The sequence below is a fragment of the Brachyhypopomus gauderio genome, chromosome 10 (assembly GCF_052324685.1).
Source record: "Brachyhypopomus gauderio isolate BG-103 chromosome 10, BGAUD_0.2, whole genome shotgun sequence".
Taxonomy (NCBI): Eukaryota; Metazoa; Chordata; class Actinopteri; order Gymnotiformes; family Hypopomidae; genus Brachyhypopomus; species Brachyhypopomus gauderio.
The window spans coordinates 7,287,029-7,309,941 of record NC_135220.1 but is presented as its reverse complement, the minus strand read 5'-3'; the positions used below and the strand labels follow the sequence as shown (position 1 = coordinate 7,309,941).

At 43.8% G+C, this 22,913-nt stretch overlaps 1 protein-coding gene across 1 annotated transcript in view; it reads right to left on the bottom strand.

The window, feature by feature from the left end:
- Positions 1–10,704: 10,704 nt before the first annotated feature.
- Positions 10,705–22,913, bottom strand: part of cwc27 (CWC27 spliceosome associated cyclophilin) — a 52,260-nt gene continuing 40,051 nt past the window's right edge. The window contains exons 13-15 of the mRNA XM_077019114.1: positions 19,301–19,410; positions 18,850–18,959; positions 10,705–11,984 (exon numbers count right to left, since the gene is read on the bottom strand). Coding sequence (XP_076875229.1) covers positions 11,822–11,984; positions 18,850–18,959; positions 19,301–19,410 — 383 coding nt within the window. The 3' untranslated portion in view covers positions 10,705–11,821. The remainder of the gene's footprint in view (positions 11,985–18,849; positions 18,960–19,300; positions 19,411–22,913) is intronic.

Here is a 22,913-nt window from a genome sequence, read left to right as displayed (position 1 = left end):
GTTCTTGGTGCATTCTCTGAGCGTTCTTGGTGCATTCTCTGAGCGTTCTTGGTGCATTCTCTGAGTGTTCTTGGTGCATTCTCTGAGTGTTCTTGGTGCATTCTCTGAGCGTTCTTGGTGCATTCTCTGAGCGTTCTTGGTGCATTCTCTGAGCGTTCTTGGTGCATTCTCTGAGCGTTCTTGGTGCATTCTCTGAGCGTTCTTGGTGCATTCTCTGAGTGTTCTTGGTGCATTCTCTGAGCGTTCTTGGTGCATTCTCTGAGCGTTCTCTGGGCATTCTCTGAGCGTTCTTGGTGCATTCTCTGAGTGTTCTTGGTGCATTCTCTGAGCGTTCTTGGTGCATTCTCTGAGCGTTCTTGGTGCATTCTCTGAGCGTTCTTGGTGCATTCTCTGAGCGTTCTTGGTGCATTCTCTGAGTGTTCTTGGTGCATTCTCTGAGTGTTCTTGGTGCATTCTCTGAGCGTTCTTGGTGCATTCTCTGAGCGTTCTTGGTGCATTCTCTGAGCGTTCTTGGTGCATTCTCTGAGTGTTCTTGGTGCATTCTCTGAGCGTTCTTGGTGCATTCTCTGAGCGTTCTCTGGGCATTCTCTGAGCGTTCTTGGTGCATTCTCTGAGTGTTCTTGGTGCATTCTCTGAGGGTTCTTGGTGCATTCTCTGAGCGTTCTTGGTGCATTCTCTGAGCGTTCTTGGTGCATTCTCTGAGCGTTCTTGGTGCATTCTCTGAGGGTTCTTGGTGCATTCTCTGAGGGTTCTTGGTGCATTCTCTGAGCGTTCTTGGTGCATTCTCTGAACGTTCTTGGTGCATTCTCTGAGCGTTCTTGGTGCATTCTCTGAGCGTTCTTGGTGCATTCTCTGAGCGTTCTTGGTGCATTCTCTGAGCGTTCTTGGTGCATTCTCTGAGTGTTCTTGGTGCATTCTCTGAGTGTTCTTGGTGCATTCTCTGAGGGTTCTTGGTGCATTCTCTGAGTTCTTGGTGCATTCTCTGAGGGTTCTTGGTGCATTCTCTGAGCGTTCTTGGTGAATTCTCTGAGCGTTCTTGGTGCATTCTCTGAGCGTTCTTGGTGCATTCTCTGAGCGTTCTTGGTGCATTCTCTGAGTGTTCTTGGTGCATTCTCTGAGCGTTCTCTGGGCATTCTCTGAGTGTTCTTGGTGCATTCCCTGAGTGTTCTCAGAGCATGTTTTCAGGCAGGGTCCTGGTGTGAACACAGTGATCTGCAGCCAACAATCCAGAGGGTGTTGCTAGAGACAAAAAATGTCCTAGGTATGCTGGGGAGGACGTCCTTTGGCCTACTCTAGAGTCAGAAGGTCACACTGCCATTGCCTGCTGTCTTCTAAACTCATCCAGGGGAACATCTTGGAATTATATCCCAGTCCTTTCCCTACAGCGCAGCTTACTCAGAACCTACTGTTCTGAGTAACATAAAAGATCTCTCTTACAAAAAAGTTGCCTGATGTAACTTCATAGACAGATTTAAATATCAGTGAACCAGAGTTCACTAGAACTAGAAAATTCGATCATATCAGGCCAGTCCTGCATTGGCTCCCAGTTAAATTCCATATCGATTTAAAAATTCTTCTACTGACTTATAAAGCACTGCATGGGCTTGCTCCTGATTACCTCCAGGAACTTATTTCCAATTATGAACCCTCATGTCCACTACGATCACAGGGTGCTGGACTCTTATTAGTTCCAACAATTAATAAGGGAACAGCAGGGGGAAGAGCGTTTTCTTACAAGGCCCCTCAACTACGGAATAACCTTCCAGATTGTGTCTGGGACTCTCAATCTCAATCTTTAAGTCTAGGGTGAAAACTTATTTATTCAGTTTAGCATTTGGTAAATAATGTGCTCCCTCAGATAAAGGTTACAGATCCAGGGGTTCATGGGCAAAGAGTTTTATGGTAAACTGGGGTGCTGGTGCTGTCATCTTGTCACTGCACGTGGTCACTCAAGTTTCTTGATGGTGTAATAGATGGCTGTCAATGTCTCAGAATGCTCCCAAGTCTGTGTTACCTTCTGGTTCTGCCTTTTTAGCTAGGCTATAATAATTAAATGCCAGAGTTACTGCCACACTCCAGAAATATTTATGTTTCCTCTGTCCCGTATATGATCCCATACAGAGCAAATTTTCCCTCTTCTTTTTCAAAATGGCTACCTGCCTACCCGAGATATACTGAGAGACAAGCCTTTCCAGACATCCACCCTGGGCCAGCCACCTCCTGCCTAACCAGATATGATGAAGGATCAACCCACTGTCCTGTCTAACCAGCTGTGGATGAAGGATCAAGCCACTGCCCTGGACCCTCTCACCACTCCAAATTCTCCCGCTATGGCTGTATCTCCACAGCCCTGGACTACTATTACCAACCATCAAGAAGTTTAGAGCTCAATAAGAATTACATAGAGAACTCGCGTATATAAATACACAAAAAGATGAGAATTATTTATGATTCCCATGTTTTCTTTGTTTATGTATTTCTCTAATTGTTGTTATGGTGACCGGCGTCAGCCAGAAGAGGATGGGTTGCTCTCAAGGTTTCTTCCTCATGCTCTTAGGGAGTTTTTCCTTGCCACCGTCACCCTTGGCTTGCACACTAGGGGCTTGGACTCGGACACTTGTAAAGCTGCTTTGTGACAACAACCGCTATATAAATCAATTTTGATTTGATTTGATTTGAACTACCATAATACACTTCAGAATTCACATCTATCATGATAAGGTTCACAATCCACATCTACCACTGTAAGCCTCACAGTCTACATCTACCATGGTAAGCCTCACAGTCTACATCTACCATGGTAAGCCTCTCAGTCTTCCCTGTTTCCTGTTCTGTACAATGACAGCAGACCAGTAGCAAAGTGTTGTGCTTCACCAGCAGTACGGAGATACCATTTTACAGGGACCACGTGAGAGGTGTAATATTAAATGAATAAGATCTACTCCCAAACCATTATGGGAATGAGGTCAGCCTTGCACAGCAAAATTAAAGATGGGCTTTTGTACTCAAAGACTTTCCACAGTAGCAGCATGTCACCTTGAGCAACTCCTTTCAGTTCCATCTCTATGGATAAGTAGATTAGGCACTTGGTGAATCGATAGCCAATCACTTAGTGGGAAGACTCGGCTAGCAGTGGAGGTAAAAGGTCAATACAGAGGATAAAACATCATGTAAATGTTAAGATGTCCTGGGACATGGGAGCTGAGTGGGGAAGTGTGGGTCTACTTTCTCCTATAATTCATATTACATCAATTAAAATTCTGAATTTTGTCCTCAGCATACAACAAGCACACTGCAGAAGTCCATTATAGTGCTGTGAAGTATATAATACAGGGTAAGGCTCTGCTCGAAATAGCCTACTACATATTGTATCCAGTAAATTCTAAAGGCTAAGGCTCAGTTTTATTAGAAAGTGCTGTGCAATATATACTAAAAGCTAAGGCTCTGTTCAAAATAGTACATATTGTATACTGCATACTGCACTCAGTATATACCAATGGCTAAATAAGTTCCATGTCTAGGTTCTAGGAATTGCTTTTCTTACAATATTAAACTAGAGATAAATTTTTGGATTAAATGTCACATTAGCAACTAAAGCAACAATTGAGGGAGTTTGAGGCTCTCCTTTCGATTGGAAAACATTTTTGCTGAACTATTCCATGGGTGGAGTTGGACTTGAACAACATGTGGGTGTAAATATGGAAATAAAATAGGAACTAAAGCTTGTTGGCAGGCCCAAACTCTGGTGAAGTCATCACTGATTGAGAATACTCCACAGTTATCTGTGGTTAGGGCTGGGACTCAGACTTCCCGCCCACAGCCCCCCACTGGACACAGACTTCAGAGTAAATGAGAAAAAGGCAAGATCTTTTACTGAAACCTGAAAAGGAATCAGTTTTCAGATCAACAGAACAATAACAGGATCTGGCAGCACTGAATTGTGTCCGGTGACAAACCAGGTGTGGATCGGCATTATTCCTTTGTTTTTAACAATGTTTGTTAAATACATAACACAATTTGCAATACAAATGCTTTACAATTAACGTAAAATATTATTAATGGGACACAAAACTAGAACAACAACACAGGGTTCTCAAAATCCAGTGTCTCCATAGCGACAATACTCATAATTTAGTATTGATCCTACACTAACTCATTATGAACTGTATCCGGTGAGTCAGAACGAGGAACACACTGGTCTGGCCAGGGCTTCACCTCCAACACAGCAGGAGACTGAAGTTACAAAAGGTTCATGTAGTTCACAGAATGGAAACAAATGTGTGGATAAGTGTCATTAGGGAACAATGACCCCTTAGCCCTCTGAGAGACACAAGCATTACGAGGGACTCAATGTTATTCTCTTAATGGTAAGACCTAATGTAATTTTCCACATCTGACTCATTCTAAAGGAGTGGTGCCCTAAACAGCCTTTTCTCTTCTGAGTACTTCTGTTACCAATATGTCAGTGTATGATGTTCACATACAACATACCACTTTTCGGCCAGGTATGTATAATTTCACACTATAGCTCTTGCTAGAAATGTCATTTTAGGCAATATAATAATAATAATGCTAATCTGATCTGATGATGAAGCATCATGTAGAGAAGGCCTCAACATGCTTGTTATTTTAAGAAGACCAGACTTCCAGAAGGCCAAGATATGAATGGATGTATCATGCTAACCAGCCAATCCAATATCTGCAGTACTCTTATTCTGGGCCAGAGCCAGTTGGTTATGAAATCTGATGGACATTTAAGTGTCTAAATGTCTAAAAGGCGTTTCTTAGTCATAGCAGACTTTTTAAAAAGTACCAGAAATTGATGTTTAAGGGTAAACAATATTTTCTTCATTTGAATAAAAATTTACTCACCAGACACTTTCTTTTACACTACACCTGTCCAACTGCTCATTGATGCAAATGCTGAATCATGGCCATGACGATCTGCTCCAGTTCAAACTGAGCATCAGTCATTTAAGTGACTTTGAGTGACTGGTCCGAGTATTTCAGAAACTGCTGATCTAGTGGTGGTGCAATGGTGTGGGGGATATTTTCCTGGCACACATTGGGCCCATTAATACCAACTGAGCATCGTGTCAACGCCACAGCCTACATGAGTACTGTTGCTGACCATGTCCATCCCTTTCTGACAACAGTGTACCCATCTTCTGATGGCTACTTCCAGCAGGATAACATGCCAATGACAAAGTGTGAATCATCTCAGACTGGTTTCTTGAAAATGATAATGAGTTCACTGTAATCAAATGGCCTCCACAGTCACCAGATCTCAATTTATTAGAACACTTTTGGGATGCGGTGAAACAGAAGATTCGTATCATGGATGTGCAGCCGACAAATCTGCAGCAATTTTGTGATGCTATCATGTCAATGTGGACCAGACGCTCTGAAGAATGTTTCCAGTACCTTGTTGAATCCATTCCACAAAGTATTAAAGCAATTCTGAAGGCAAAGGGGGGTCCAACCCGGTACTAGCAAGGTGTACCTAAAAGGTGGCTGGTGAGTGTATTTGTTCATATAACAATATATCATTCACTAAACCTCTTGACTTACAAGGTATCATTCAGTAGACCTTTCATTTAGCACATTTACACAAAAGTCCCACTCTCTCTAAGATAAAATGCATTAGCTAATCTAAGGTACTCTGTCTCCATGGATTCTTCCTGAGTTTCCTTAGCTTACTCACCAGCAGACATGTGCCCAGGAGTGACTGTCTACTTCCTGACAAACCCATCATCCAGTAGTCCACAAATCAGCTGGAGGCTCCTGGAGCCCAGCCAGGGCCCGCCATCGCTGTGACAACACCTAGCCACTCACAGCCATCTATCTCCTCCATTAAAACCTGGACGAAAGTATCACGAGATGAAATGTTAATTAATTTGAATCTACTTCAAACTTTTCCCTCCAAGGCAGCGAACAGACATGTTTTTCTCCTGAGGACGAAAATGAAAAGCAGACATGGACGTCTCGGCAGCTGTCTGTGTGTGAGTCAGACACACTCCCGAAGCACAGCGGCCCTTCCTCCACAGCTCAACTCATAGCTCTAAAAAAAAAAAATAGAAGGCTCAATAAAACTGTCTGTTCAATATCCAAATGCACAGAGCGCTCAAACCATTAGTAGCCCTTGCATTTTAAGTGAATATATCAGCCCATAATAATATTTTGAAGATCAGGGAGGTTAACCCGAAGCCTGTGGTTTCCAGATAATGTTGATGATTAATTATTGACAGTGAGCTACCATAGTTTATTTGGGTGTTACTAGGGCTGTGAGTTAGTGGTGAGTGGTATCTTAAAGAAAATCTTACCACAAAAGACTCATACTTGAGAGCTGACGCCTATGATTAAGAACTCGTTTAGAGTGACACACAGCCTTGCACTGTTTTCACAAATGTACATATTTTCTCTGACAGCACTTTTTCTGACGTGTCTCCCATAGTATGGAATACAATGCAGGCAGACCTTAAATGGAAATATTGTTATAGTCTCAACTGCAAGGTTAGATAACAACCATCCAGAGTGTAATTTAATGCGAAAAGTTTGCTCAGTCTGAGGTAAAATATTTTTGAGGTTTCCTTTTTAGAGTTTAACCTTGGTCTTGGTTATAGACTTGGGCTTAATTTATTGTTTTGACTGGTTCCTTACTATGCTTTAAAAATTTGGGGAAATGCTCTTCATTCCAGATCAGTCTCGCCCAATTCCTTTGGTACCAAGGTTTCATGAGCACTCTAGCACAGATCCAGAAAAGTTGGCAAGCGCAGGAGCAATGAATGTGTTTTTGTAAACGCTCCAGTACCCCCTTCAAACTCGTATTGCTGTGCAGTATCACGTTGCCTGCTCTCTTGTTGCTTCTGCTAGAAACCGTGTCCTGACAGCTCCACCTCCAGCATCACATCCCTAACGAAGTGCCAGCTATATGTTTCTGAATGTCTCTTGATTTGGACAAGTGGCACAGGCCCTCAGGGTCACAAGAGTTTTCAGTGCTGAAAAAGTTTAACAGTCGCTTTCTAAACAGAGTGCAACATTTCAATGCAGACTATATGGGTCAACCGTACTAAACATTGTCCTGCTTAAGAGAAAGTCTTCTATCCACTGCTTACAGTTTTTCGCAGCTGCTAAGACACAAAAAGTGGTCCTTATAGCACAATTTTTGAAAACACTAACCCATGTATTTATTTATTGGTGCACTAAATCTTAAGCACAATCTCTGCCTTACACTCATGTAGAAATTCTTAAACACTCTTTTTGCAAAACATTAAAACACTTCTTTACATAAGACATGACATTCAAAACTGAAAACAATGTGTTTCTTTTGGAAAACACTGCCATGCAACTGCTACACCCACCTACCAAAAAACCCACCTGCAGTGTGCTGTAGCGTAGCATAGTGTAGTGTGACACTGGGTTTATTCAGAGGCCACTCTGCTATAAGCCACCTTGGCAGTTCTCACTGAGAATGCCTTCTTCAGGGAAGCTCCCCACTGTGGCATGGTCAGCTGGTTTCTTAAGCATTACTTCAAACGGTTTGTATGGCTGATTGATGAAATATTCCACCTGGATCCAAACTGATGTAGCTGTGTCATCAAGCACATGATTAAGAGGTCTCTATGTGATTCTTTTCAGCCTTGTTTGAGTTCAGACAAGGAGTGGCATTGAACCCATGGAAGAGACTTGTGGGAAATAATTACTGTCAGCAGAGCTTGACCAACTGCGTCTGGTCATCCTGCTCTTCAACTTACATAACTGTATCAAACTGCCACAGACTCATGAGGAGAGCCGTGTGCTGTTCTCAGCTCTCCCCCTTTCTCTCCCTAACCTTTTTCTTCATATCAACAGGCTCAGACCGAGAGGGGATCCATGGCAACCGGTCTGTGATGAGTGTGAGGAGATGAGTTTGGTGAACGAGGGCTTTTCCACAGTGTGGGCTTTATGGTCAGCCCCATATCTCATTCAACAGCTGGCACTTTACCTTGTCCTCCCAAACCTAGAGCAGGGAGGCTCGGAGGCAGGGCTCACAGGCCCGATGGCTTTGATTAGAGGAGGAACAATACAAAATAGCATCAAATCACCATGATGAAGAAGGTTTGTTTGGGTATGAAGGTTTGTTTGGGTATTGTTCTGTATTGTGAAGTCTGAATAGAGAGAGAGTTGAAACATAAATTACTTGATTTTATTAGCTCTTTCACATTTTATGAAGAACCCTAACTTTTTACATATGTTTGTGAAGGGACACAAGTTCAATTTTTTTCAGTGTTTTCTTCCTTCAACATCATCTAAACTAGGAGTGGACAATATATCATTAGTAATCATAATCACAATACGGGGCTTTGCAGTACTCATATTGCAGATGGCAGCCATATGTAAACAAGTTCACTTACAAATAATGTTACTTTACAAATAAAGTTACCGTTAACATTTTCATTTGTGTATGTGATTAAATCCCTGACAGAATTGGTGTACAACTGAAAATGGACACTGCAGTATTTTTTCTATATTCTCTGGAGTAAAACAGCAACAAATGTTTCTTGTTTAATTTTGATCCAATCAAGTTCTTATAATGAAGACGTATTACTGGAACTCAATGACGTTTAATTGCGTAGCTACTTCTTCTGCAGCTGCACACCAGTATCTTGTATGCGTGCTACGGAGAATTCAAACCAGCGATGGAAAAGGAGTGACAGCCTCTTAGAGGGGACTTTGCTCTTGTAGGTGAGGGAAGGATTAAGTTATTTTTAGGACGGGGACGATAGTGGTCAAAGAGTGAGATAATGCCATTACTGGTCCATCTCATCTCCTCTGGTTGTGTGACCAGCAGCACTGATGGGTATTTGTTGGCTTGGCAACACAGTAAGAATTTTAAGTGTTAGCAGTGTGTTGCAAAACAGGAGGTTTTCCCACCTTGAACTTCACAAGAGTAGTAACATTTCAGAACTACGTCCAACATTACCAGTGTACTCCTGGTCCCTGTTGTGGGCTCAAAGCTATTAAAACATTCACACAAAATGCTAGCAGAAGACACTTCTTTCAGCCCAACTTTATGCTGAATAATTTCAATCACTATTTACCAATTTAAGTAATATAAAGCAGCAGGATGCGATATGCAAAAACTAAAAATTCTTTGCATTCTGAACAATCTGAGAAATTCTGGATGGGTGTTCTGTGGTGTTTTGCTGATGCAGAAAATATTTTTGGTAGAAATAAGGCAGGCCAATCTTAATTATATTCCACCCATGGAATCCCCAACAGGTCGCAAGACAACAAACTGTATTTTGTCCACAGTGTTCAATCCTACTAAAAGTGTTTCATGTGTTCAGTTCAATAATCCCACAGGCTCCTCGGCCTGGCCCTTCACCCTGTGGATCTTCTCACCCACCGTACTTAATGTCATAGGAAGCTCAACCTACAATATATTGCCAAAAGTATTTGCTTGCCTTCCTTGACTCACATATGAGCTTAAGTTGACATCCCATTACAAATCCATAGGGTTCAATATGACGTTGGTCCACCCTTTGCAGCTAGAACAGCTTAAACTCTTCTGGGAAGGCTGTCCACAAGGTTTAGGAGTGTGTTTATGGAGATTTTTGACCATTCTTCCAGAAGCGCATTTGTGAGGTCATATACTGATGTTGAATGATAAGGCCTGGCTCTCTGTCTCCGCTCTAATTCATCCCAAAGGTGTTCTTTCAGGTTGAGGTCAGGACTCTGTGCAGACCAGTCAAGTTCATCCACACCAGACACTTTATGGACCTTGTTCTGTGCACTGCTGCACAGTCATGTTGGAAGAGGAAGGGGCCAAACTGTCCAAACAGTTCCCACAAAGTTGGGAGCATGGAATTGTTCAAAATGTCTTGGTATGCTGAAGCATTCAGAGTTCTTTTCACTGGAACTAAGGGGCCAAGACCAGCTCCTGAAAAACAACCCACACCATAATCCCCCTCCACCAAACTTTACACTTGGCACAAGGTACAGTTCTCCTGGCAACCGCTAAACCCATACTCGTCCATCAGATTGCCAGATGGAGAAGCACAATTCGTCACTCCAGAGGACGCGCCTTTACTGCTAGGGAGTCCAGTGGTGGCGTGCTTTACACCACTGCATCCTACGCTTTGCATTGCACTTGGTGATGTATGGCTTGGATGCAGCTGCTTGACCATGGAAACCCATTCCATGAAGCTCTCTGCACACTGTTCTTGAGCTAATTTGAAGGCCACGTGAAGTTCGGAAGTCTGTAGTGATTGACTGCAAAAAGTTGGCGACCTCTTCGCACTTCAGCATCTGCTGAATCTGCTCCATCAGTTTACGTGGTCTACCACTCCGTGGCTGAGTTGCTGTCATTCCCAAACACATCTATGTTCTTATAATACAGCTGAGAGTTGACTGTGGAATGTATAGGAGCGAGGTAATTTCACGACTGGATTTATTGCACAGGGGGCATCCTATCACAGTTCTATGCTGGAATTCACTGAGCTCCTGAGAGCAACCCATTCTTTCACAAATGTTTGTAAAAACAGTCTGCATGCCTAGGTGCTTAATTTTATACACCTGTGGCCATGGAAGTGATTGAAACACCTGATTCCGATAATTTGGATGGGTGAGCGAATACTTTTGGCAATACAGTGCATGTTTATGCCCATACGAGTCCCTATAAATCTTGGTGACAGTCTTAATGTTCTGCAAATAATACAGTGAACACCATTATTCCCAAACATATGACTTTATTCAGTGTTTATACAAAACGGCAGCACTAGGAATAACATTACAAGCTTTGCCTTGACTACATAGAGATGCCTGCAAAGCAGCCTGCCTTGATGAGCATGGAGGGAAAAGAGGGTAATCAAGGACACGCCCCTCAGGTCAGAGGGGAGGAGTCACCTGAAATAAACTAGTCAACCAACTGGCCCCTCCCACTCTGTTCAATACCAGTCAATATTCATGTATTTAAGTTAACTGGTCTGGGACCGTAACCTCTGTAATGCTAAAGCCACAGCCCTCTGTGCTTTAAAGAAGTGACAGCAGCAGCTGAGATGGCCTCCCTGCGTCTCACCTGGTTCGAGTTTGTAGCAGCCCAGGCTGTGTGGCTCTCTGGGTGTAATATTAACTCTCCTTCCTGTTCCATACGAAAAATGTAAGTGCAGCCCCGCGGGAGCAGTAAAAAGCCGCATGCTAGCCAAGCCGCGTCAGACGTAGCCACGGTACATCATTTAGCCCAAACCGCGCCGGGGCCGGCATCGTTAGGAGAGCCGCCAGGCCTCGCTGAAAAACCAAGTGGCTGATTAGAAATGAAGGGAAAGTAGAGCCTGCTGTGGTGGCTGACGCAGGGCTGTGCTCCTGACTGCAGAGGCATCCAGCCATGGAGCCCAAGCCCAGATGATTGCGTCTGTGCTCTCATCCATCACACCCCCGTGCACCACCACTCAGCTTCCTTGTACTCACACAGCATTCAGTTTTCATACTCATTAAGTCTAGTTTATCAGTGCGTCACAATGCAATTACCATGTACAATAATCCAAACCCCACCTGTCCTACTCCTGCTGCCACAATACCCGCCCTCGTTTCCCATGATTACCTGATGCCCCGATACCCTGTTCTCATTACCCCTGCTGCCCCAGCAGGTGTCTCCTGAAGTCAATTCTAAGGTTCAAATGATCACTTCTGCCGTACTGTACATTGTTCATAAAGAGCGGTCACAAGTGACCTGCGTTTGCCTCTGCTGAAACGCTCCAGTGAATGAGGGTTGGGCTGGGGCAGCAGGGCGTCTCACCTCCTGACCTTCACTTCACCTTCACTTCACCTCCTGACCTTCAATTCACCTCTTGGCCTTCTTGTCCTTCAGAAGTTTCTTGCTCTCCTCCCGTCTGCGCTTGTTAACAGGGTTGCGTGGGTCATAGATCTCAAACGTGTCTTCGTCCTGCATGTTGGCGTCTTTCACCTTTCTGGTTTGTTCGTCAAACTGCAGAACGTGGGCCATCCTAGAGCGGAGAGACGATAAGGGAAGGTGGTGTTTAACAGAGTGGAGGTGGAAACAGCCTGCCAAAGCCCCAGGCTTGGACAGTGGCGTGAGGGGTGAAAGCAACAAATAAGAAGTAATAAGGAATTAGTAGATTAGGCCATGCTAACATTAACATTTCATATTCATTAGCATTTGTGTTTTCCTCAACAAATCTACAGTTCAAACTTACATACTGGCACAGAGGCGCTTTGTCCATTTCTCATAAGTTATTTTTTCCAGCCCTTTTAAAGATTGCTTTTTTAACATTTCAGACTTTCTATGTTCAGTTTTCTTGCTATAAGGTCATTAACTGTACCCCGAAAAGAGGAAAACACATCATGGGCTATGCATTAGACAGAGTGACTCAGAGCGCAGAATAAGAGTTAGAATTAGAATATGTATGATTCTAAATAGGTTCTAGAATATGTATGACTTTAAACATGACTTAGAATATGTATGATTCTAAATCAGATTTAGAATATGTATGACTCTAAATATTATTTAGAATCTTGGCATCCTGAGTATGTCTTCCTCTGACAACAGAAAATCGATAAGTTTCTAACAGACTTTATGAACCACCCCCCCCCATATTTGCGTAGGTGCTGAGGAACGCTGTGTGCACTGGTCCGGTAAAATGCCTCTCTGCCATGTCCTTCATCCAGGAAGAGCCTCAGTCAGTGTGCACACGCTCATCTGTCTTTCATTTCCCAGATAACCCAGTCTTATTCACAGGCCTGCATACCACAGCTAAGAGGACAATGCAGTAACAGAAAAAAATGAGCTCGACATCCTTCCAACAGAGCAGCAGACAGAAACAGCCACTGCAGATTCACAGGACCACTGGCTGAGAGAAACGAACACAAGTTTTCCTCCTGAAGGCAGCTAAACCATAAAAACAAAACAGAAAAAAGGCCACGTGGTTGCAGAAGGAGAGCAGCACGGATCTGGTGAATGTATGGATGTTACTGTGCACATGCCAAATGCAATGGTGAAGGTCTCAGGATTTCACTTCTTGGCCAATGATGCAGACATCATAGGAGTGCAAGAAGATTTAAACGCACCCTTCCTGCACCACGCCAGTCTCATGTGAAAGTGACATTAAAGGGCGACACCTGTTTAAGTGACATCTGTTTTCAGAAAGACCAAGATTCAGTCTAGATGTGTAGAAGAGCTCAGACAGGAATGCCTGCTTGGCTCCCTGTAGTCACGCCTAACTAGGTGAAAAAACACAAAAAGGAGGACTGCCTGTGCCCATACCCTAGTGCCCATACCCTAGTTCCCATAACCTAGTGCCCACACTCTAGTGCCCATACCCTAGTGCCCATACCCTAGTGCCCACACTCTAGTGCCCATACCCTAGTGCCCATACCCTAGTGCCCACACTCTAGTGCCCACACTCTAGTGCCCACACTCTAGTGCCCATACCCTAGTGCCCACACTCTAGTGCCCATACCCTAGTGCCCACACTCTAGTGTCCATACCCCAGTGCCCATTTTTTGGCTACCAAACCAGCAGCAGGAGGCCCAGTTTTCCCCATTAATAAAAACAGCAGAGCAGGAGCCTCTCTCTCGTTGGTGAATACTCTACCATACAGCTCTTCTTGAGCCATAACAGAACCCTGCTGTGTAAAAAACAGCAGCATATCAGAACATCTGCAAATATCTGTGAGCATTGGCCTTGTGCGGGGGTGCTCATGAGTCGTGTGGAGTCGTGGTGCAAGTAGCAATGGCATCTTCAACTGCGGCAGCTTATCAGTGAATGAGGTGCGGGCTTTCATCCCCAGCTTCAGCAATGATCCAGTCTCTCAGAAGCCTTTTTCCTGGATTTATTTGTCTTTTGCTTTTGCTTAAAAAAAAAGAAAAAGAAAAAGAAAAAACAGGGAGGTTGGGGAGGTGCGGAGGGAGAGGTGGGGATACACACACACATGGAACAGTTTACACTTCTGGCCCAGACTTGACTCCCTGCGTCTGACCTGTTGTGACCCATGTTCCGTTCGTGGGGTGCAGCAGACGTTCAAAGAGTGGTACAGACTTCCCCGTGCTGCTCCAGGGGGCCTGTCTCCATGGCCCCCCAGCCCAGAGCGGCCTCCCCAGGCAGGACGCGCACCACCCGCACCAGAGCAGCGGTGAGGGCGGGGGCCCTGAAACCGCAGAGCAGGACGTACACCACCCCGAAGCAAATGTTCACTCAGACAATTGTTTTTGCCTTCACCCCTTTCCAAACACACACACACACACACACACACACACACACACACACACACACACACACACTCCCATGCTGGTTTGAAAGCTGGAGTGGGTATATTTTAGGCTGAGGTTTGAGGTCTAAATAAGAATAACGTCAAGGTTCGTGTACCTGCCATGGTTGTAGCTCTGAGGTGTGTGTGTGTGTGTGTGTATATATAGATAGACATACAGATTATAGATGCACATTTTAATCTTTTTTAAATTTTCATATGTATATCAGTGAATGAAGTATTATTCGCAGTAGTGAAAGGGTTCTCTCACACCGACTTGAATGATCCATCGATCCATAAAAAAATAAGACAGCAGTTTACAAATGACTCACTTGGATAAGTACCAAAGGTTTGATAAACCCAGAAAAATACCTGAAGCTAAAATGGGACTGCAATGCACAGTGTCAGATAGCACAGCAGAAGCCATTATGCTACAGGCACAAACGTTCATTACTTTACAAAGCCACAAAGCTACTTCAAAAACAAGCTGCCACTTTCAAACGGACTGTACCTACGGATCAGACACACAGCTACACAAGAGGTGACGGCAGAGCGGCAGCAGAACGCCAGCCCGCCACTATGACCGCTACAGCTGTACATTTCAACTGTGGGACCAAGTGATTTGCCAGCCCCCTCTCTTGTAACCCTCTGGAAACCCCAGGAGGGTCTGCTTTAGGCTCATGGCACAGTGCTGGAAAGAAACAGCGGGTGTCAGAAACATCCATCAGCAAGTCAGCGTAGGGGTTCATTAAAAGGAGAAAGACATCTTTGAGACTGCAGGGTATGAATATGCAAAATTATTTTTCCATAAAGTGCAAAGCTCATACTGCCCAAACCTCGCACTGTCCCCCTATGAACTCATGTAATTTATGAAAGTAAGCAGGTTAAGACTAGAATCATGAAACCCTGACATGCACCACAGCCTTACCTAAGCAGACAGGACTGGATCTGAGTATAGGTTAGTGTTTAGTAGGGGATCTGAGTATAGGTTAGTGTTTAGTAGGGGATCTGAGAATAGGTTAGTGTTTAGTAGGGGATCTGAGTATAGGTTAGTGTTTAGTAGGGGATCTGAGTATAGGTTAGTGTTTAGTAGGGGATCTGAGTATAGGTTGGTGTTTAGTAGGGGATCTGAGAATAGGTTAGTGTTTAGTAGGGGATCTGAGTATAGGTTGGTGTTTAGTAGGGGATCTGAGTATAGGTTAGTGTTTAGTAGGGGATCTGAGTATAGGTTAGTGTTTAGTAGGGGATCTGAGTATAGGTTGGTGTTTAGTAGGGGATCTGAGAATAGGTTAGTGTTTAGTAGGGGATCTGAGAATAGGTTAGTGTTTAGTAGGGGATCTGAGAATAGGTTAGTGTTTAGTAGGGGATCTGAGTATAGGTTGGTGTTTAGTAGGGGATCTGAGTATAGGTTAGTGTTTAGTAGGGGATCTGAGTATAGGTTAGTGTTTAGTAGGGGATCTGAGAATAGGTTAGTGTTTAGTAGGGGATCTGAGAATAGGTTAGTGTTTAGTAGGGGATCTGAGTATAGGTTAGTGTTTAGTAGGGGATCTGAGTATAGGTTGGTGTTTAGTAGGGGATCTGAGAATAGGTTAGTGTTTAGTAGGGGATCTGAGAATAGGTTAGTGTTTAGTAGGGGATCTGAGAATAGGTTGGTGTTTAGTAGGGGATCTGAGAATAGTGTTTAGCAACGATTCCTGCCCACCTCCTCTCAGTGGAACACCATGTCATCAGAGCAGGTTGAAAACACATAACAAGCAAGAACTTTGCGGTATTTAGTCTTAATATTCAACCAAGTGTGAAATGTGAGCTAGCAGACTCAACATTCACTCAGTGTTTACTGTCCTCCCACTAGTCTGATAGTCATTATATAGCTGTGGACGATGTCTGCTGGAGAGAAGGGGGGGTGTGATCTCCCCCAAGCCCCTCCTCCACCCCAGAGTTGCCCATACTATGAAAACAAATAGTGTGGAAGTTCATTAGTGCTGCACCAGCCAGACTAGCACACATCTGTGACAGCAGCTGGCTATGCGTGTGTGTGCGTACGTGTGTGTGTGTGTGCGTGCATGTCTGCACATGTGAGCTTGTGTGTGTGTTTATCAGCATTTAAGAAACAATTAAATAAATGATAGAAAATGATAAATGGAAAATACTGGGTGTTCAGGCTGGCTCTCTTCACCATGGGACGGCAGTCCACTGCTCATTATATCAGGCAGGGCAGCTGGAACATTACTAGGGGGACGTCAGAGACAGCCCTGAGCTCACACACTCCACATGCTCGTGGGGAGATCCACGAGAACACTGCTGTCCGAGGCTGTGTGGACTCGTCATCACAGGAGGGTGAGGCTAACACTCTAGAAGCACTGTTGCGCCGGACGCTGAATGAAGTGTTTCACAATGGCAGTCCAAATACACAAATATTCCAACTCCACATGGACCAGTGGCCACACTGATATAGTGGGCCAAGTCCATCAGAATGGACACACATTTGATCACAAGCAACTGTAAATTAATTAATGCAATACATCTCTGTAGTGTAATGTGTGCCATGCACCTATATCTGTTTTAGCTACTATATTTAACAATAACGCAGGGCAGTGTGGTACTTAAGGTACTTGACTTGGCAGTTAAGGTACATGACAAGTAAACAAAAAGTTGCCAGGTCAAGCCTCACCACTACTGAGTTACTACTGTAACTCTGAGCACAAAGCCCTTAAACCTCAGTTTTGCTAATTGCATGCAATTCTAATTGTAAGTTGTTCTGGATAAAAGCACTTACTCAAGAGAGGACTACAGATCCCACAGTTCTCACTGACTTATGCTGATGCTACACCAGAATCCAAATATTTTCTGGGGGAACCTTTTAATCTACATTTAGCAATTAAATGCATATTTTTTAGTATATTGCATGGACATTATATAGTTGGAGTCTGCATCAGAGCCAGCCCTGACCAATGTGGTGCCCTAGGCGAGATTTTGGTTGGTGCCCCCTGCATCAATCATCGTGTTGTTTTTATCACTATTAAAGAAACAAATAAAAAGCAAATGACTTAACTATTACCATATAACAAGCAATAAAAATAAAGGTGTTGCACAAAAAATATTTTAAAACTATTTTACATAAAGTAGTGCAGAGAACTTTTAAATAATAATAATAAATAAAAAAAATAAAAAAACAACTACCACCAGTGCAATTTGCCTACTGCAACATTCTTATTATTTCAAAAGAGCATCTGCAATGAACAGAGGAGCATATGTGTGTTTTAATATATATTTATTTTTAAATTTGCTGAGCTAAGCTAATAATAGCACCTACTAGGATTGGGCAGGATGATGACAGTATTGTAAAACTGTGGCAGTATATTAACCACATGATGTGACGCAACGCACCAAATCTGTTCTTTGAAAAATGGGGCATGTAAGACATTTTGCGCATCCATCCACAGCCTGTGGGAGGGGTCAGCAGTTGGAGCTCACTGATTGGTTATGGAGTGGCGGTTTTCACTAAGATCATAGAGGCGAAAAAGCCACGACGAGTTAGTTGTGAGTCAAGCGAGCTGGTAGGAGCTAGCTAATTAGCTAACACGATCTAAAAGCTCACGAGGCACTAACCACGCAGAACTGACGCACAAAGACCAGCGAGAATACCCTGAGACCACTGGAGCATGCCCCCACCATTCTAATTCGATAATATGATTGGTTGATTAAACTGCCAATCCATAATAAAAGCTCTCTTAATATAAAAGGCAAGGGTACGCGACAGATAAATAGAAGGTACTGGGGGAGGTCCTTTCTCTGTTTTACCTAGAAACAACGATGTGGAATATTCTGATTGGTTGATTTTTAATTTCAGCACCGAGTTTTTTTTTCCAGCACAAACATGAAAAGTGGATTTGAAAGCCGATTTAGAGGAAAAATAAAAATTATTGGTGAAGCGTAACATATATTACATATAATAGATAAAGCATATTTTTTAAGATCAATGGACCTTCAGAGAAGGTCTGGTATAGTGTTAATTCACCACATATTACCATTATATTACCTCCTCAACTTTTCTCCTTTTTCAACCCTGGGCACCAGAGGACTTCTGCCTTTTTGACGTCTTTTCGAGGAGATGTCACTCACACTGTGGTGTCTTTTCGAGGAGATGTCACTCACTCTGTGGTGTCTTTACGAGGAGATGTCACTCACTCTGTGGTGTCTTTTTCCCCCCACAGAGTAACAGTAACGAGGTGCGCAGAGCACGCGGGGGAGGGCGGGTTGGCGCGCAGGTGATAGGTGTTGTGTTATTATAATAATTATTAATTTGACTAATATTATTAAACAATGAAATTATGATTATGTGGACCTTGCTTGTTTTCACATTTATTAATTGTTCATTTGAATAAAAAAAAAAGCACGTAAGCACCCCCCTGGACAGACGGCGCCCCTAGCATTGGCCTATGTTGCCTAATGGAAGGGCCGGCCCTGGTCTGCACCCACAGAGAGATTCATGGAGATAAAACACATCATATCGGCACTCTAATGAGATTTCTACTTCAGGCTAGCTGCAACGTCTCCATAGCAACCCTTCCAAAACTAAATGAGCTGAAGTGAAAGTAGGTCTCACCATCCTTTATCGTCGTCCTCTCCCAGTTCCTCCACATCCTCAGGGGTCTCAGGGGCCTCTGAGATAGCTGAAGACAGTCTGGTTTTGAAGCGTTCCAGGAGAGCTAGTGTCTTCAAACAGAAGAAATATTTTTTGTCAATTCACCCTTGCTTGCAAAGAGACCCGAGTGACCGAGGGCTGAATTAATCAGATAGTGACCAAGCTGGTTCAGTTGTCGTCTTTGGCTAAATTGAGCCAGACGTTGTCATAAAATCCTAAACTAGCCTACCGGTGACCAGAACTGTGGGCCATTACACTCTACCCCACTGAATTTGAGGTACAGCACCATCTTCAGAGCCAAACCAAGGCATCACATGCAAGACAGGTGACCTAGTACCAGACCGGCAACCAGCCCATAACAGCTGAACAGAGCCACCTGGATACGATGGCTCACCTGGGCCTCTCGACTCACCTGGGCCTCTCGACTTGAACCCTTCTTGAGCTTCTGTATCCTCATCTCCTCATACTTCCTCCTGCCCTCCAGGAACTCGGTCACAGCCTCGCTGGTGGGCTTGCTCTCATCTGTGAGAGGGTTGAAGGAGGGTTAAACCCAATGCAGTAAGGGTTAAATTCTGTGCACTAAGGGTTAAACGCAAAGGATAAACTTTGCAAACAAATTACTGGGCATGAAAATCAGAGACAGACAGACAGAACTCCATGACTCCATTCATGTAGTAATTTTTGGCAATGTTATTAGTTTTTTTTTTTTGTTTCTAGACTTTTTTTGCCTGTGTCTAAGTCCAGCAACTATACACTAATCTCATACAAGTCCAAGCATGCTGTGGTTAGTGTCCACAAAACCCCATAAAATGTGTAAATATTCAAGAGGCACGAGGCACTCCAAGATCAAGACCCTTTTGTCAGTGATTAAAAGGAAAAGGGGGGGGGGGGGGGTTTATATATATATATATATATATATATATATATATATATATATATATATATATATATATATATATATATATATATATATATATATATATATATATATAACACCATATATATTCACCATAGCTGAATTATTTGAGCATGTGGAAATGATGGCTCTGGGTTGAGCAGCCTACATAGGAAAAGCAACTTTCCCCGCTGGTTTATGGGGGTTGAACTAAAACAGTACCACTGCTGATGACCGCTACTGGAGAATGTCTGAAGCGTCCTATGGTGGGCTGTGTCTAACCGCAGACCGCAGGCAGTGGAAAACAGACGGAGAAGACCGATTTCAGTGTCAGGACTACAGCAGACAGATAAGACCAGCCTAGACTGTGAACCAAGAAGCTTTTGGTATTGTACAAGTGAGTGACAGCCTGTCTTTTCAGACCCCAAAATCATGCATCCTCCAAACCTTTTGAAGCCTTTTAAAGTTTGCCCTTGGCCGGCACTGTCCAGCACTCGGTATGTATCGCGGAGGTGATATTTGTACGTCACTTCTTCTCTGATTCTCTATGGCAGGCCTTAAATGCCAACACTGGGCACTCTGCATACGCCTTGTTCTGGGGTCAGGACGGCAGCTCTGTTGACTCCGGCGTCTGGAGGCATTAATGCAGCGGTGCGACTGGCTGCACAAAGACTGCTCTCGCGCTGAGGTCATAGGAGAGGCACAGTGCGCGTGCCTCGTGCCTGCCCTGCAGTTTACACCTTGCCTCGGATACAAACAGCAGCTAACAGCTCACCTGAGACAGAGAGAGTGACCCAAGCCCCAGAGGCCAGGACGGCTGAGGTAGAACAGACATGCAAACATGCTGAAGCCTCCAGACAGGGCTGATTGAGTTCACCTTCGCTTTTCAATGTTAGAAACCCAGCGATCCCACAGCCCACTTCCCCCAAATGGAACATTTGTTTGTTCTTCATATTTATGTCCTACTGAAAACCACACTAGAGAGATGCTGGAAATTTCTTTTTCAGCAGTGGAGGAAGACAGAAAAAGAGAGAGAACACAAGACAGAATGCAAGAGCCAGAAAACGAGAACGCAGAGAATGTGTTAGTCTGAACACCAGTGGCTAGAGCTGGCTGGGTTTGTAAAATATTTAGTTTGAGGCCTGAGTTAACAGACAGACAGACAAGAGTGTAATGAGCCGAAGGCTTCTTAAAACACATATATACAGACTGAAAACTGAAGATCCTTTTAAATCTACAAATTTAAAGCACCTTTATGTTGGCTTCAGGAGACACTGGAGATCTGCTAAGCTCTTTTTAAAGAGTCTTGTCAGGCTTGTCACATTTTTAATAAGTGTGTGCCTTCAGCATAATGCTGCAGTGAAGACAAAAATAGTGCATTCAATAATTCAGCAACAATTTACAGGTTCAAGTGTTTTTGTTTGATTTAGCAAGGTATCTTTAAAAGCACTCCCTTCTTCCTACAGTTAAGGTCACATTGTTAGACCCACACGGACTTTTACTACTTACTGACTTCCTAAGCCTATGCACCTGTAACGTAACCCTTGAACAAGTCAAACAGGTTATTATTCTGTTCTTTGGCTGTTCTGGGGTCCTCACATGGCAAGATGGGCCCTTTGCACAGATGTGTGAGACAGGAGTAGACAGCTCCCTCTGGCTGTGCTGGGTGGTGCTAGCAGGTGGCTGAGACCACGCCCCCAGGATCTCAGGTGACCATGCCCCCAGGATCTTGGGTGACCATGGCCCCAGGATCTGGCATGACCACGCCCCCCTGATCCTGAAGCAGCTGTGTCCTGCCCCTCCAGCAGATTTACTGGACATTCTAACAGCATTCCAGCCTCATCCTGTCACTCACAGCCAAGACAGCTACAAATCACCCACTGGTGTTGTAGCAACACACTGATTACTATGGATGACTACATTGATGGCCGAGAAAAAAAAAAAACATAAATATGTCAATGCTACCCTCGAGCAACAAAAGATGCATTATCTGCAAACCAGTGGAGTCAAAGAATCCAGTGCTAAAGGAGACACCTTTTGGTCTTCCATTCCTCCTGTATGAAGACATGAGATCACATGTACTCTCAGCTACCACATGCACTCTCAGGTACCACATGTATAGTGAATAACTATAACATCACACTATAGTGAACATAACGTCACACTATAGTGAGTAACTATAACATCAGCCCTTATCAGCCCTGCATTGGCTCCCAGTTAAATTTCATATTGATTTTAAAATTCTGAACTACAAAGCACTGCATGGGCTTGCTCCTGATTACCTCCAAGAAATTATCTCCAATTATGAACCCCCACATCCACTAAGATCACAGGATGCTGGCCTCTTATTAGTTCCAACAATTAATAAGGGAACAGCAGGGGGGAAGAGCCTTTTCTTACAAGGCCCCCCCAACTACGGAATAACCTTCCAGATTGTGTCAAGCACTCTGATACAGTCTCAAACTTTAAGTCTAGGTTGAAAACTTATTTATTCAGTTTAGCATTTGGTAGTTAATGTGCCCCTTAGACAAATGTTACAGATCCAGGGGTTCATGGTAAAGGATTATATGCTGGTGCTGTCATCATTTCACTGCACGTGGTCACTCAAGTTTGTTGACGGTGTAGTGGATGGATGTCAATGTCTCAGGATGCTCCCAAGACTGTGTTACCTTCTGGTTCAGCCCTTTCAGCTAGGCTATAATAATTCAATGCCGGAGTTGCTGCCACACTCCAGAAATGTTTCAATTTCCTCTGTCCCACATACAATCCCATACAGAACTAATTGTCCCTCTTTTCTCTTTCCATATGGCTGCCCTCCTATCTGAGAAATACTCAGACAAGGAGAGATGAGCCTGAGATTCTGCCTAACCAGCTATGGATGAAGGATCAACCCACTGCCCTGGCCCCTCCCACCACCCCAAACTCTCACATATATACCCACCCACATGGTAAAGGAGGTGCTGCAGGGCTCATGGGCGAAAGGGCACGCACCACGCTTCTGCGGTGCTCTTAGGCTCCTACATATGACAGCCAAGAAACACAAAACTAGGCCAAACAAATACGCTGTAATTTATGCCCCAAAAATTGAGGAGATGTCCGTCGAAAAAATAATAACTCAAGGAAAAAAAAA